At 50.4% G+C, this 13,160-nt stretch overlaps 2 protein-coding genes across 2 annotated transcripts; one reads left to right on the top strand and one right to left on the bottom strand.

Annotated features, from left to right (window-relative positions):
- Positions 1 to 245: 245 nt before the first annotated feature.
- On the top strand, positions 246 to 5,812 carry LSB6 (phosphatidyl inositol kinase). Its single transcript, XM_058494012.1, has 3 exons — positions 246 to 4,093; positions 4,365 to 4,612; positions 4,679 to 5,812. The coding sequence occupies exon 1, from the start codon at positions 313 to 315 to the stop codon at positions 2,593 to 2,595; it is 2,283 nt and encodes a 760-aa protein (XP_058364214.1). The 5' UTR covers positions 246 to 312; the 3' UTR covers positions 2,596 to 4,093; positions 4,365 to 4,612; positions 4,679 to 5,812.
- A 269-nt stretch (positions 5,813 to 6,081) lies between these two features.
- On the bottom strand, positions 6,082 to 7,007 carry ONS95_000836 (uncharacterized protein; the record flags this gene model as incomplete). Its single annotated transcript, XM_058494011.1, has 3 exons — positions 6,082 to 6,198; positions 6,256 to 6,782; positions 6,836 to 7,007. The coding sequence occupies 3 exons, from the start codon at positions 7,005 to 7,007 to the stop codon at positions 6,082 to 6,084; spliced, it is 816 nt and encodes a 271-aa protein (XP_058364213.1).
- Between the last annotated feature and the right edge of the window lie 6,153 nt (positions 7,008 to 13,160).

Genomic DNA, 13,160 nt, shown 5'->3' with positions numbered 1-13,160 from the left:
TGAAGCTTTTCATTGAACAGAGTACTGAACGTCTCTATGTTGGACTGCAGTTATTTCCCCAGCAATTCATCTATCATTTTACCGTCAGCAAATTACTCCCGGGTACAGCGAAACGCGTGTGAATTGCTTGAGTCGTGCGGCCTGATTAAGTGTTGCATTGGGCCAGTCGGGACGAATTGCATGGGTCCGCCCGACCTCTGACGCGCGATGTTGAAAGACCGTGTTATCCCTAGAACCTGCCTATAAGTCGAACAAAATAACTACAACACATTCTCCTGAACACCATGCCAATAGAAAGGTAGATGATCCAACATGCCTAGGGATCGACCCGCAACAACGGGCTACGCTCGAATAGCCCAGGCCGAAGAATCGGACTCAGAAAATGATGATCTGGCAAACAGCTATGCCTCCCTCCAACCAGCAGGCGCACCACGCTTTGCATCCATCACACAACCCCGCGCCCATGGTGGCATGTACACAGATGGAGCGAACTCTCCGACTACCTCACGCAGACCTCGAAATCGGAGACGCATGCGGAGCAATTCCTCGGGCGTAGATATCAAGGCTATCAATGCAAGGCTGGAACGATGGGCGGATGAAATAGCTTCGAAGTTTAAGATCAATAAGGTCAAGGGCAAAACGGAAGAAGAAGAGAAGCTGGAGATACACCATTCTGTTTTTCAGGCTCCAGATGGCATACGGCCTGCGACGGCCGAAACACTGGCCTCCGATGCTGATAATGGGAGGATGACGAAAGCGGAGTTCGAGGAAGTCGTGGAGAGTGTTCGAATTGCCATTGAGCAGGGAATGCATCCCAAGATGATTACACAGGGTAGTTCCGGGAGCTACTTCGCGCGGAACAGTGATGGTAAGGTTGTTGGTGTCTTCAAGCCCAAGGACGAGGAACCATATGCGGCGGGCAATCCTAAATGGAACAAATGGATTCATAGGAATCTGTTTCCATGCTTCTTCGGCAGAGCGTGCCTTATTCCCAATCTCAGCTACGTCTCCGAAGCTGCTGCATATACACTGGACTGCCGGCTGCGGACGAATCTCGTCCCTTACACAGACATTGTACATCTCTCCTCGAAATCATTCCATTACGACTTTTGGGATCGGCGGAATTTCTACAGAAAGAAGAAGGCATTTCCGCCGAAGGTTGGCAGTTTTCAGGTATTCTTGAAGGGTTTCAAGGATGCGAATATTTTCTTGCGAGAGAATCCCTGGCCGGATCATCTCAGTGCAGGCTACAGACCTTCAGATGCTCCAAGGAGAAAGAACAAAGCATGGAGAGAGACTTGTAGACCTAATGGCGCTAGGTCAGACGACGAAGATGATGAAACAGAGAACAACCCTACACCTCCTTTAGATGGACAGAATAGACGTTTCATTTGGACAGACACACTTCAACAGTCTTTTAGGGAAGAGCTCGAGAAGTTAGTCATTTTGGATTACATTATGCGGAACACGGATAGAGGATTAGACAACTGGATGATAAAGGTGGATTGGGAGACCCAGGATGTCTCTATTGTGTCCGAGCCTGTTCAGATGAATCCTCGGGAGGAGGAGCGTTCACCGCGATTGGTATCGGCGGACAATTTGGGGGCTCATCCATATCGTGTTCAGCAGCCCATGGAAGCTACTAGCAGATCTGCAACTCCTTCGAAGGTTGGCGGCCCAACAATGTCCATTGGCGCCATTGATAACAGTCTTTCCTGGCCGTGGAAACATCCAGATGCGTGGAGAAGTTTTCCATTTGGTTGGCTCTTCTTGCCAGTATCACTTATTGGCCAGCCGTTCTCTCAGAAGACTAGGGATCACTTCCTACCACTTTTGACCTCCAAACAATGGTGGAGCGAGACTCAACTAGAACTGAGGAAAGTCTTCAGTCAGGATGCCGACTTCCAAGAGAGGATGTTCGCGAGGCAAATTGCAGTCATGAAAGGGCAAGCATGGAATGTTGTCGAAACCCTCAAACTGGCTGATCATGGACCCCTTGAGTTGACCAGGAGAGCTCGTGTCTGTGTCTGGGATGACCTTGTGGATATCCCAGTTGCAGTACCCCTGCGTGTCCCGTCTGCAGAAATGCGGAGGAGACATGATCTGGGGCTGAACAAAGATCTCCACGAGACTGAAGAGATGGATATCAGCGCAGCCAACTCCTCAGCACCACCACCTGCCGACCTACTTGGCCTCGGTCTTGCAAGTCCATCGACAGAGCTGCCAAATCCCAATCGTTTCAGTCTCTCAAGTCCGAGAGCAAGCCAGGAGATCTCATCACCTCCAGCTGCAGATTCTACCATTCAAGCAGATAGCCGTAAGAACAGTCAGGTCAAATTCTCAGACCGTCCAATATACAACCATTCTCGAGCCCGGATGAGCTACGATGGACCACCGAGATCACCAGTCGCCACCCGGGAGAGACGATTTTCTTTCACCAACCGTAGCCGAAGAGGACCGGTGTTGTACGATGACGATCTGGAAGGCGATCTGGGGTATGCGGCTGCAGAAGGAATGGAAGGCAATCAGCGGAAGGTTATTGTAGAGCGGCTGGAGACCGTGAAGAGTAAAAACCCGGTGTTTACATGGTGTTAGATGAAAAGAGAGTAAATTGGTTCAGTTGTATCATAACAAAGAATAGGGTTGGGAGTACATGAGGCGAGGCGTTGGTTGATGCGTGTTGCATACGGCTCTAGATACTCAGCATGCATGTATAATTGAATTGGGTGTTTCGGTTTTCTTTCAAGGCATTTGTTGTCTGCTTGTAAGACCTCCTGCAGTTACTGGAGAGATGGTCAGTCTCTCAAGTCCAAGACCTGATCATTTTACCCAAACTGATGTCGACTCTTCCAGCCCCAAGTCGTACAACACGGATGCGAGGTCTTCAATTGACAAAGACAATTTGCCCACGTTCAAGGAAGTCAAGCTTCGAAAATACGATACGCGTGCGAGTATATGAGACAAGCCCGTACTCCTTCTTCCCTCTCTCACGACCGATCATCTAGTAGCTAGCTAGCTGATATCACAATGTCCTACGATTCAACTCACTCGTCACGAATGGTAGACATACCTTCCATGGTGTCTGCTAAATTTTTCTGTTCTGTTGCAATTCTTACAAAGCAGTATCCGAGATACATCTGCAGCGCGCCAACCTGCACTTTGCCACCTGTGAGTCGAGTGTGAATGACGGAGTTCCGCTCAGAGGTGTGGATGGGCTACTGTGAAAAGGACGAAGAGGCTTCATGGCAGGGTGGCAAGATCGAGCCTTGAGTAGGTCTGTTGGCACGGCAACTTACCTTCTTTCTGTTTGCACAGGAATTCCCAGCTTCTTGAGATTCTTGATTCGATACTTCGTGACCAGGCACAAGAAGAAAGACAACCTGCGCTTCACATCACTGCTTCTCTTTGCTGCTCCTATCACTACTTGTCAACGTTACCGAGGACTATTTACAACGTGGCAAACTCGCAAGGCTCGGTCTCGACTTGCACTTAAAGACAATTCTCGGTGTTTGAAAGCCAAGACGAACTTAAGTACCATTGTCCAGGTTTCATTTCGCCTTTCCCGTCTTCTTCGTCCTCTCTAGGTGAAATGCCCCGCCGTTCACCTCACGCAACACAACGCCTTCTGGGATTCTCCTGTAGGTAGCTCGCCAAGAGACAAGCCAAGATACCTACTAATGCATCTCCTACCTCGCCTCTCGCCTCTCGCATCTCACGCACTGGTATTCGTTCACCTAAGCGCCTGTGACTGGGATTGGCTTGTGTATCTACTTACTTCCGGCCGTAAGTATCCATGAAAATCACGCAGTCCTTGTACATTATCTAGGAAACAGACGATAAGGGGGGGGGAGCGGGGCTTGAATAGAGAATCTCTGCAGTGTCGATCTTTTGCCGCGCTCTTGTTTCATTCACACGACGACTGGAAATCCGGAAGGTTATTGGGAGAAAATACGATACCCGATATCCCGGGCGACTTCTTCTGGGACGTCAAAAGCAAATACCTTGCCCGTACGCACGAGGCGAGGACGATGGGAGTTGCGGGTCTATGCATAGGATGATATTAAAGATCTTGGAGTTTTTTCCGGTGAGTAAGGTACGTAGAAATCCATGAAGATATGAGACAAGACATCTAGAATTCTGGGCTAGATGGCTGTGCAAAATACCTGTGAAGATATTGTACCTAATTTGGCTGGTCGACGAAGTCCCATTTAAGTGATGAGATGACATGACTCAGGTCAGAATGCTGTGTCCAAATCTGGGGACTGGCGAGACCCCAGACGGGGAGGAGGAAACTGGATATGACCTTTTCGGCAGTTAGTTGTTCATTTTAAAAATCCAGTTTAACATGTTGTTTGACGTTATAGAGGTCAAGTAGGAAGATATCAAACGTTCCAGTAATTGGCGAAGCTAGACTAGTTGAAGTCTACAACTTCGTTCCTTGGCGTATGGAATGTTCATCCCATCTAGGGTTCACTACTCTGAAGTAACAATCCATTCCTTTTTATACTTTCGCGTTCGGCTTCTAGTGGGGGACTGGCATATTGTTGCCTCCTTTAAGACTGGTGTGGCACAATGCTAGATTGGAATCCTAATTTGAGGAACACTTTGAGAGGTATGTAGCTAAGTTGTCATTCAAAAAAAAAACAAAGGAAGCGCAACGCTAACCTGTCACCGTTAGCCATTTTACGAACAAGCAGTACCTAGTAGAAAGTCACCGAGATACAAGTCGCAGTTCTGCATTTCCAAAATCCCATTGGAGGCAGGGTCATGCAGCATTGCATCAGTATTCATGGACATTTACGTGAAATTCCAGTGCAAAAACTGAGCGTGCCCTGGCTATGCTGCTCCTGTAGGAGACGAGAGGAGCTCCGTATTCTCTCCCTCACTTCTTTCGCGCTCTAGACCAGACATCCATCTACCTGCATCTGTGTGTGGTTCGGAGATACGACAAGTAGCGTACCCAATCCCGCAACCAAGGACCACGAAGCACGAGTTGAATTCCATAAACTTATGTCCGGATGTACTCCGCCGAACTGCGTGTGGGTGTGGCCATGGGCCATGGTTGTAGCGGAGCGCGGGCGGATTCCATCACGACCCCGCCACACTCACGCTACCTTACATACCTTACAACTCTGTTACTGTAACTCCGTACAGACCTTGTTGTGGGCAGGGCGCGCGCGCAGCATCGAACCAGGGACGTTCGGATGCCTCGCACAGCAAGCATGCATGCGTGTGATTCCAGTCAGAAGGTCTTCAAATTCGTGTTCACTGACGTACAAGGCGCTCCCCTTGTTGCGATTGTAAATGCATGCCAAATACACTGATAGGCAGGCGACGATCACTTCTCTGGTGTCAGGAACACTCAGGATCCCAAAGCACGAGGGGAGGTAACTTTCCTCCGCCCTGGATGTGACGAGTAGACGAGAACCTTTGTGCGCGGTGCTCGGAGGATAAAGAATTGCGGATTCGCGTCGGTCGGGGTCTTGGGTGCTGGTGACGCAAGTTAACCCCCCTGAGCCAGAGAACGCGACGGAAGGCAAGGCTGCGACTTGCTTCCTACCTTAGCATGGGCGACCAGGCTGTCAACAGGGCTCCAGCTTCCCAGCGAGTGCCGGAAAGGCTGGAGATGGTTGCGGGATTTGTGGAAGTTTTAACTTTTTTAATTCTCATGTTTGGGTTTTGTGTTTCATCACGATAATGGTTGCGATAGTACGGACTCGGGGAGAGAAGATTTGGTAGTATTCAATTTTTTGGATTCGTTCCACCACCGCGATTCAGTAAAGTACCGGAAGTAACTGCTAGAAGACGAGTGTGTCCACCCCAGGCTCAATGCGGGGGTATGTACAGTTACCACAAAGAGGGAACAAAAAACACAAGAACGTAGTAGTAGCAAAAAAAAGATGTCCCAAACACCAGACGGCCATGCTTTCCAATTCCTTTTCTTCAATATCCAGTTCATATCCAATCTCAATCATCAAGTCCCATCCTCTAGAATGAGTGTCGAGCGCTTCGAACTCTGTTTGTGGTATCCTTCTGCCCCAAATAAGAAAATGTCATTATTTGTTTTTCCCTTCCGAACCCTCATATCTGGGACAGGAGTCGTGGGGACGGAGGCATCGAGAGAGGGGTTGAGGGGTAGTTGTATCCTGACTCGGAACAGGTTGTTGAATGCTCGTAGGAATGAGAAAGAGGGGGTGTCTGCAGCTGTTTTGTTAGCACTGATACATGTTCCCGATGTGCTCTGAAGCTACTTACATGAGGATTTGAGTCTTCGTAGCTGTATTGTCCTTGGATATCAATGGCTGGGAGACCTTGATAGGTCATATTGAATGGGCTCATTGTGTCGTCTTCGCGCTTGATAGCTTCGTGGAAATGCATCATGGAGGGAAGAGTGACTGGAACTGGTGCGGGGTAATCCGAGTATTCCGAAGTTGAAACTGGGCGGTATGGCTGTGATTGCGGGTATGGCGGATAGACGATCTCTTCTGGTGCTGGATATGAATGGTATGCGAAAAGAGGAGGTGTTCTGGATCCCTCGCGCTCAAAGCCATGAGAAAACATGAGGTTGTCCTCCATTGGTGGGGTGTACTGATTGTGCAAAAGTCTGGGAGATGGCTGGCGTTGCATGATTTCTGGGCTTCTCCTGTACTGTTGCTGGACGTTCTTCTCAACTCGTTGGTGCTGTTGCTGTTGTTGGAGCTCAGCGTGGATCTGAGGAGGCGAGGCTGAAGAAGATCCGGCGCGTCTCTCGAGGTCTTCGAGACGTCTCTTTAGCTTCTTGCCTGAAAGTAAGTCAGTTACAGCTCTAGCAAAGAAGTATCTTGGAAGTGCTCACGATAGTTGCGCTGAGCAATTCTGTTTTGGATTCTCCTCCGCTCGGCCAAGTCGGAGATCTTAGTCCAGTCTTCATCTGGGTTTGCTGAACTGCTGAAAGCACTGCTTGTGCCGTGGCCAGTGATATGCCTCGTCGCCGGAGCGGTCGAGTATGAGTATGCTTGTCTGGACATGGTGGAGATGTTTGTTGACTTTGGTCAACTCTGGTTGCTTTTGTATAAGATACAAAGTGTAAGAGAAGTCAAGTCTTCGAGAAGTATGGACGTATGTTGCACAGTTGAACGAAGACTTGTTTGACTGTAGGGCTGGATTCAAGGCGTCTCAATTGGGGGTTCCTCCTCAAGTATATATGTGAATGCGGCACCACACATCCTCCGCCGCAGGCATACGGACTTTACCACAGCCATGTCCTGCTAATCCCTACACGGTCCAGCTCAGCTCCAACCGGGGACAGGGACCCGGGCATGGTGATGGACAGGGAAGACCAGGGGGAGCAACAGGGCTGGCACTCTGGCAAGGAGGTGTGGCAGCCCCGGCCGCCTTCGACCGTTGCGTTGCGTTGCGTTGCATCTCTCTCTCTGATGCTCTGCTCTGCTCTGATGCATCCCTGATGCTTCCCTGCCTGCATGCAAGCCATGCTGCCGGGGCCGACTTTCTGCAAGAGCCGGGGGCACTGCAGCCACTGCGTCCCAGGCTCCTTAGGGCCTAGCTCGTAAATTCACTGCACCTTTGACCCGTTCGACGAGCGGGTTTCTATTGTTGGCTAATTAGCAGCATTTAAGAATAGACGGGCCTTTCCCCTTAGCCCGTCTGCTCGTAAGGCGGCACCAATTGCTGTCATAGGCACTGGAAGCGATTTCACCACCTATTCCCATTCCCAGCGCAGCGCTTCAAATAGAACCGCGCTACTCCAGCGAATCCAGATAGGCTATGCGGGAAGCCCTATGACAGCCAAGCTTTTTCGACAGAATGGCCGTTAATTATTAATGGCAGCAGGAGGAGGAGAGAGGAGTGGTGGAGGAGCAATGTGGCGGGAGCCTCTAGCTGTTCCAGAGAGGCATACACCACGTATTCTACGTACAATACACTCCTCTGATGACGCTGGTGCTCTGATGAGTCGACGCTGGACGTTGCAACTCAGCATAGTACAGTAGTGGGCAACCTAACCTCCCTTGATGTCTTGCGGAAATGGCTTCTCGGGATGGCGCCGCCAATCACACTAATTGAGGCATCAAAATCGTCTAATGCCGGATATACAGTTAAGTTAGAACAGATACAGGGCCCAGGGCTCATCACTCGCTCCTGGTCCCATCTCGCATCTCGCACCTCCAGCCCAGCAATACCAAATCATCACTGCAAGGACCCTCTGTAGGGGATGGAAATGGGGATGTGCTGTTCTGCTTTGGGAGTTACACCCTGATCGTCATCGGACGGTGGAGCAATCACAGGCCTCGCCGCAGTGCGAGCGCGACAGGTTTGGAGATCCTTGGGGATCCTGAAAGCTCAAAATGGGGTTGAGAAAGAGATTTGAGTTTCGCTTCCGCTTCAACAGGCTGGAATTACGACGAGCTCCACAGCTCGGAAAGTGGAGGCAGAGAGTGGATTGAAAGAGGCTCATGTCCATCGTCTGCTTTGGTGAGTGATCCTGCACGAGATCACTCACTCACTCCTTTATCGAGTACAGTAACCATCATTTAGTGATTCGGGTACTAGAGTATGGTATGGTAAATTTACCTAAGGCATTGTATGGCCCCATGGATTGCCTTCCGGATACTTAGCGGGTTGGGTGGTGAGTGAAGGTAAGGTAAGGTAAGGTAAGGTAAGGGTAGGTAGTGAAATGGAGGAGCAAGTGAAAAGGCTTGGCTGCACAGAACCTGGAAAAGGGGCCCCGCACTGGAGCTTTGAGCACGACCGTGCCAATGAGAAGACAGGATACACCAGAGGGGCCATTGTTTTCCTAATTTGACCTCAACTCGGTGTCAAATCTAGACTGACTGCAAGAATCTCCGCTGTTGCTTTAGCTGCAATATCGCAAGTCACATTCTAACGCAACAATTTACGGAGCACAAGAAAGATGGCCAATCTAATTATTAATCGGAGTCATGTCGTGCTGTGGAGGCTGCAAGAATGGGCGGGGGAGAGCCTCGCTATGCTCGCTTGGTAGTTGAGGGTGTACGGAATTTGATGCTTGATAATTACAAATTCTACAGTCGAAGGTTGAAGATTACAACTTATAGATCATTGATGGCGACAATATCAAAGCACACAGCATGCACCAGCATCCCAGATGAGTGAACGGCAAGCAGCGATTCAACCTGGCAGTCTTGCCGTCCCGAAGCCAGGGACTTTACAGGTGTTCGCTTCTCGTTATTCACAGTTGGTCTTCGCCGTCTCGTTCTTCTCCCTGGGTAATGGGTATCAATCTACAAGGTGAACCCACTGTACCCAGCCTCTCCACGATCAAGCGCACAGAGGTCACAGGCTGTGAGGTAGCATTCTTCAGGTACCTTAGGTACCGTCCCTGGTCTCTTGCCTCTTGCCTCTTGCCTCTTGCCTCTTGCCTCTTGCCTGTGCTCGCACTCTAAACCCACGTGCTTTGTAATAATTTTATTTTGGGGGATCCGCTTGCTAATCGCTAGACTCCTGGGCGGACAGGGATGGCATCAGGCATCTCCCCAAGGACCAAAGACCAAGGACCACCATCCGTCTGCAACCCATCTGCACGATTTCGCGAGCGAACCCACTCAAGAGCTTCACCGCGATCTTGACCCTGCAGGACGTACGAACAAGGTATTCTGACCACTCACAGCGAGTCTGTCGTATTTTAGATCGGGTGTGACATCTGAGCGTGCGGTGAGGACCTCGTGGAGGGTCGGGCATGGCGACGACAGGTTCCCCTCTCCTCCACGTCTCCTCGAGCTTCATTTACACCACCACGATCACGGCCCGAATAGCAACCACGCGCATGGCATGGCACCAGCCAGGCAGCATTGGCACCGCTGCATGAGCTTCGATCGAAATTGTTACCACCCACGATACTCAGCCCTACCCGGTGTCTTGTGTTCCCGCAAAGGGTGCGGAACATCATCATCTGTTCCAAGAATTCGTCTTTGGGCATGTTCAGCTTCAGGGATCACGATTTCCCTTCTCCGTCGTTTGTCAGAACTCCGCACTTCGTACCACAGAAGCTTCATGCATCACAATGGAAGTTTCATGATTCTCGTTGGTGCTTCGTGGTGCCTCGCCAAGTCATGTCGATTCTGGATGGTCAATTAAGCCCAAAGGCTCTTTGTCGATCCCGTCGTGGGCAATGCGACGTGAGACTGCGCTTAAGGCTCTTGCGGTGAGCCAACTTTTCTCTCCATTGATGTGATGGTCGGCTATTGGGAACAATTGTCATCTCCCAGTGGGTTGGTAGAGCTAAAATCCGATTGTACTCTTGGGACTTGGGCGAGTGTTTGCCCCTGAGCGTCAGCCCATCACGTTCAATTACCCGCTTAAATTTGTCATGTCCTTTGAATAGCATCACGTATCTTCTCAAAGCATGCTCTACGAGTATGTTTCTAACGCATGATCGCTACTACCGGCTCTCGCCACGCCATTCTTAGCAACAGACGAGAAGGATTGAAGTACTTCGAGGCAGCGGAGGAGACCTCATTCCTTATCGACCTCTTCATGTCAAGCAGAGCTCATCTGTGCCTGGCGTTGTTCCTTGTGGTGATTGATACTAGTCTTCATGGCCTATCAAATGCTCCAGAGGCATGTATCTCTCTTTGATCTGGAACGAACAGCTTGCCCCCGCCAGCACCAAGCTTCAGCCATGACAGCTAGAAGACCCCATCACGCAATCACAGCTTTCAGGACCAGTCCAGCTCTCCACGGAGAATAAACCGCCCATCCGCCACTACACTGCAACCTGCAGCCCAGGGCCAGATTAGGTCCAGCCCAAGAACGGATAGTAATGCAGATGTGTTGAATTCTCAACGGTTCAGAAGTTTCATTTCATGCCCAGGACGAGGAGCGGAAATTGCAGAAACTTTTCTTCAATATCACAATGGCGGATCAGACGCTGATTCATCTTACGAGCCGACAGGTGGGTATGAGGTTCTATGACATCCTACTGAAGATGGCTTGGCGCCCCTTTATCACACTTGACACGACACGACTGGCACCCAGCGCCCAGGTTCAGCGAATGCTCTTTCCGCCTACCTCCCGCCCGTACATTCTACAGGGCACCTCCCCCATGCCCTTCCTGTCGCCCACTCATCCTTGTTTTGAGGACTCCCTTTCGATGCGTTGTTTTGTGCCGCTCGGGTTCGGGTCCTCAGCTTCCTGTAATAATGAAGCAAGAGTAGAAGTGTCTATCACAGACTTTCTTTGTCTCTTTTCTGAGCACCTTGCTTAACACTTGGGCTTGTTCATGTCCAGTCTGGTCCCAGTCATGTCATGTCTTGTCAGGGGCAGATAAGGTGCTGACGACCCCCGCTCTGACGGCTGTGTTCCAAGAACATAGCTGTGGGTCTGTGAAGGGCTGAGTGCCTGGATGCTGAATGGCCTTCGCTTACGAGGTTAGTTGATGGCTCACGCAGGCGCTTGCTACGTCTGCCAGATTGTTGTTTTGCAGCTTAAGCGCCATGAAGCTGAACAAAGACTCACATGGAGTACGCAATGTACGTACATCGGACTGAGGGCTTTTTAAAGTTCTTCAAGCGATTCACACAGGTGTTGAGGACGGAAATACTCAAATGATGAAGTCATTGTCCGGCAAAACCTGTTCACTCGAAGACTTTGACGTCCAAGGGGAAGTCAAGGTCATAAAGATCTCGTTTGATAGGAGAAATTGTCCGAGGGTGATGAGATCACTGCACCTCCCACTTTTGGGTCCAGGACCCTAAAGGAACATTTTTGCCAAAAGTGTGTTTACTATTCGATCTTCCACGGGCATGTTCAACCGACGGAACAAATTTCGCGCGGATAGATTCAGTCAGTGCTGAGACATGAATCAGATCACAAAACGTTGGACTTGCAGCTCACAGAAGTCCTCATAACGACCTTCCATTCGTTCTTCGCCTTCCTATCACATTTTCCAGAGCGTTAGTGCCGGCCATATCGGTAAGGTGAAAGGAAGCATTTTCAGGCATTGCATGGGTTACTAAATGCTGGTGCCCAGAGATCTCTAAACGACAGCCTCGTTGCCATTGGACACCTCGATACCTCCTAACATGACCCCTAAGATGGACGTATCTACAACTCAACGCACTGTACGCAAGTGGTGCCAGCACGTCAATGCACTAGAGATAGCTGATAGCTGGCGAGCTGTCTCAGCCCCAGAATGCTTGAAGATCACAACAAAGATTCTGATTGGTCCAAATCACGAGAGATATTAGTACCAAATTTTCCAGGCGTCGAAGTGAGGGCCGGGGCGACACAAGGGCTCGCTATGCCTGAGGCTCAGGCAGGAAGTATATTGTTCGAAAGAATTACAGCACGATGCGTCACCGGCCACAATGGTTGTATAGCAGTGTGGCTGTGAAGACATTCATTCACATGCAGCAAGCTCTCCACCTTGAATTTAGCCTCTCATTCTGCAGCATTGCTACATGTACGCAACGTGACAGCGGATATAGTGTTTTGGAGACTCACCGCCGCAAAATCGGCAGATTTCCAGAGTTCAGGCTCAACAGCCAGTGAAAGGCTGTCATCTCTGTGGTGTTGAAGGTCGGGACCTCCGCAATGGCGGGTGAATCATAAGGCTGAGATTCCAGGGGTGGCGCATCGATGGCTGCTGCAAGAAGAAGTTCGCTTAAGGTGATTGGCCGAGAAAACGACAAACGGAGTGGAACAGCACCAGGGATCTTTAGTGTGTCCGGCCGGGTATACACAGAAGTCGGCGTCTAATATGGGACCAGGATTTCTGCTTCAAACGCGCAGCTGGCACTCACCGCCGTGGATGATCTCGATGAGGTGGAAAACAGCACAGGGTAGTCTGCCGACCGGAAAAAAATAACCGTCTTGGTGCGATGGTGGAAAGTCCTCGCTGGCCACTTACCTCCCCAGATCCATTGAGACTTTCAATTTCGCGATCCGGTATCCCCAAGCAAGCACTGGCACCGGCGGTGATGGGCAAGGTTCCGGGGTACCGGGATCCCTGCCAGACGAGCGGATGGATCTGTGCTTCGGAAGCAATCGTCCAAAGCGGGCCTGTCTTTCTCGAATGGTGCGTGCAGGCTCTTTAGGCTAGCCCTTTATGGACAATTAACAGCAATTGCCAGCCACCATGCTTGCTTCAGCCCTACCTAGTTCCTATGCTTTGTGTGTGAGTGGTG

The sequence above is a fragment of the Cadophora gregata genome, assembly GCF_030347475.1.
Source record: "Cadophora gregata isolate MNR1 chromosome Unknown scaffold_1, whole genome shotgun sequence".
NCBI lineage: Eukaryota > Fungi > Ascomycota > Leotiomycetes > Helotiales > Ploettnerulaceae > Cadophora > Cadophora gregata.
The sequence above is the reverse complement of the archived record's forward strand: the minus strand, read 5'-3'. Positions and strand labels throughout refer to the sequence as shown.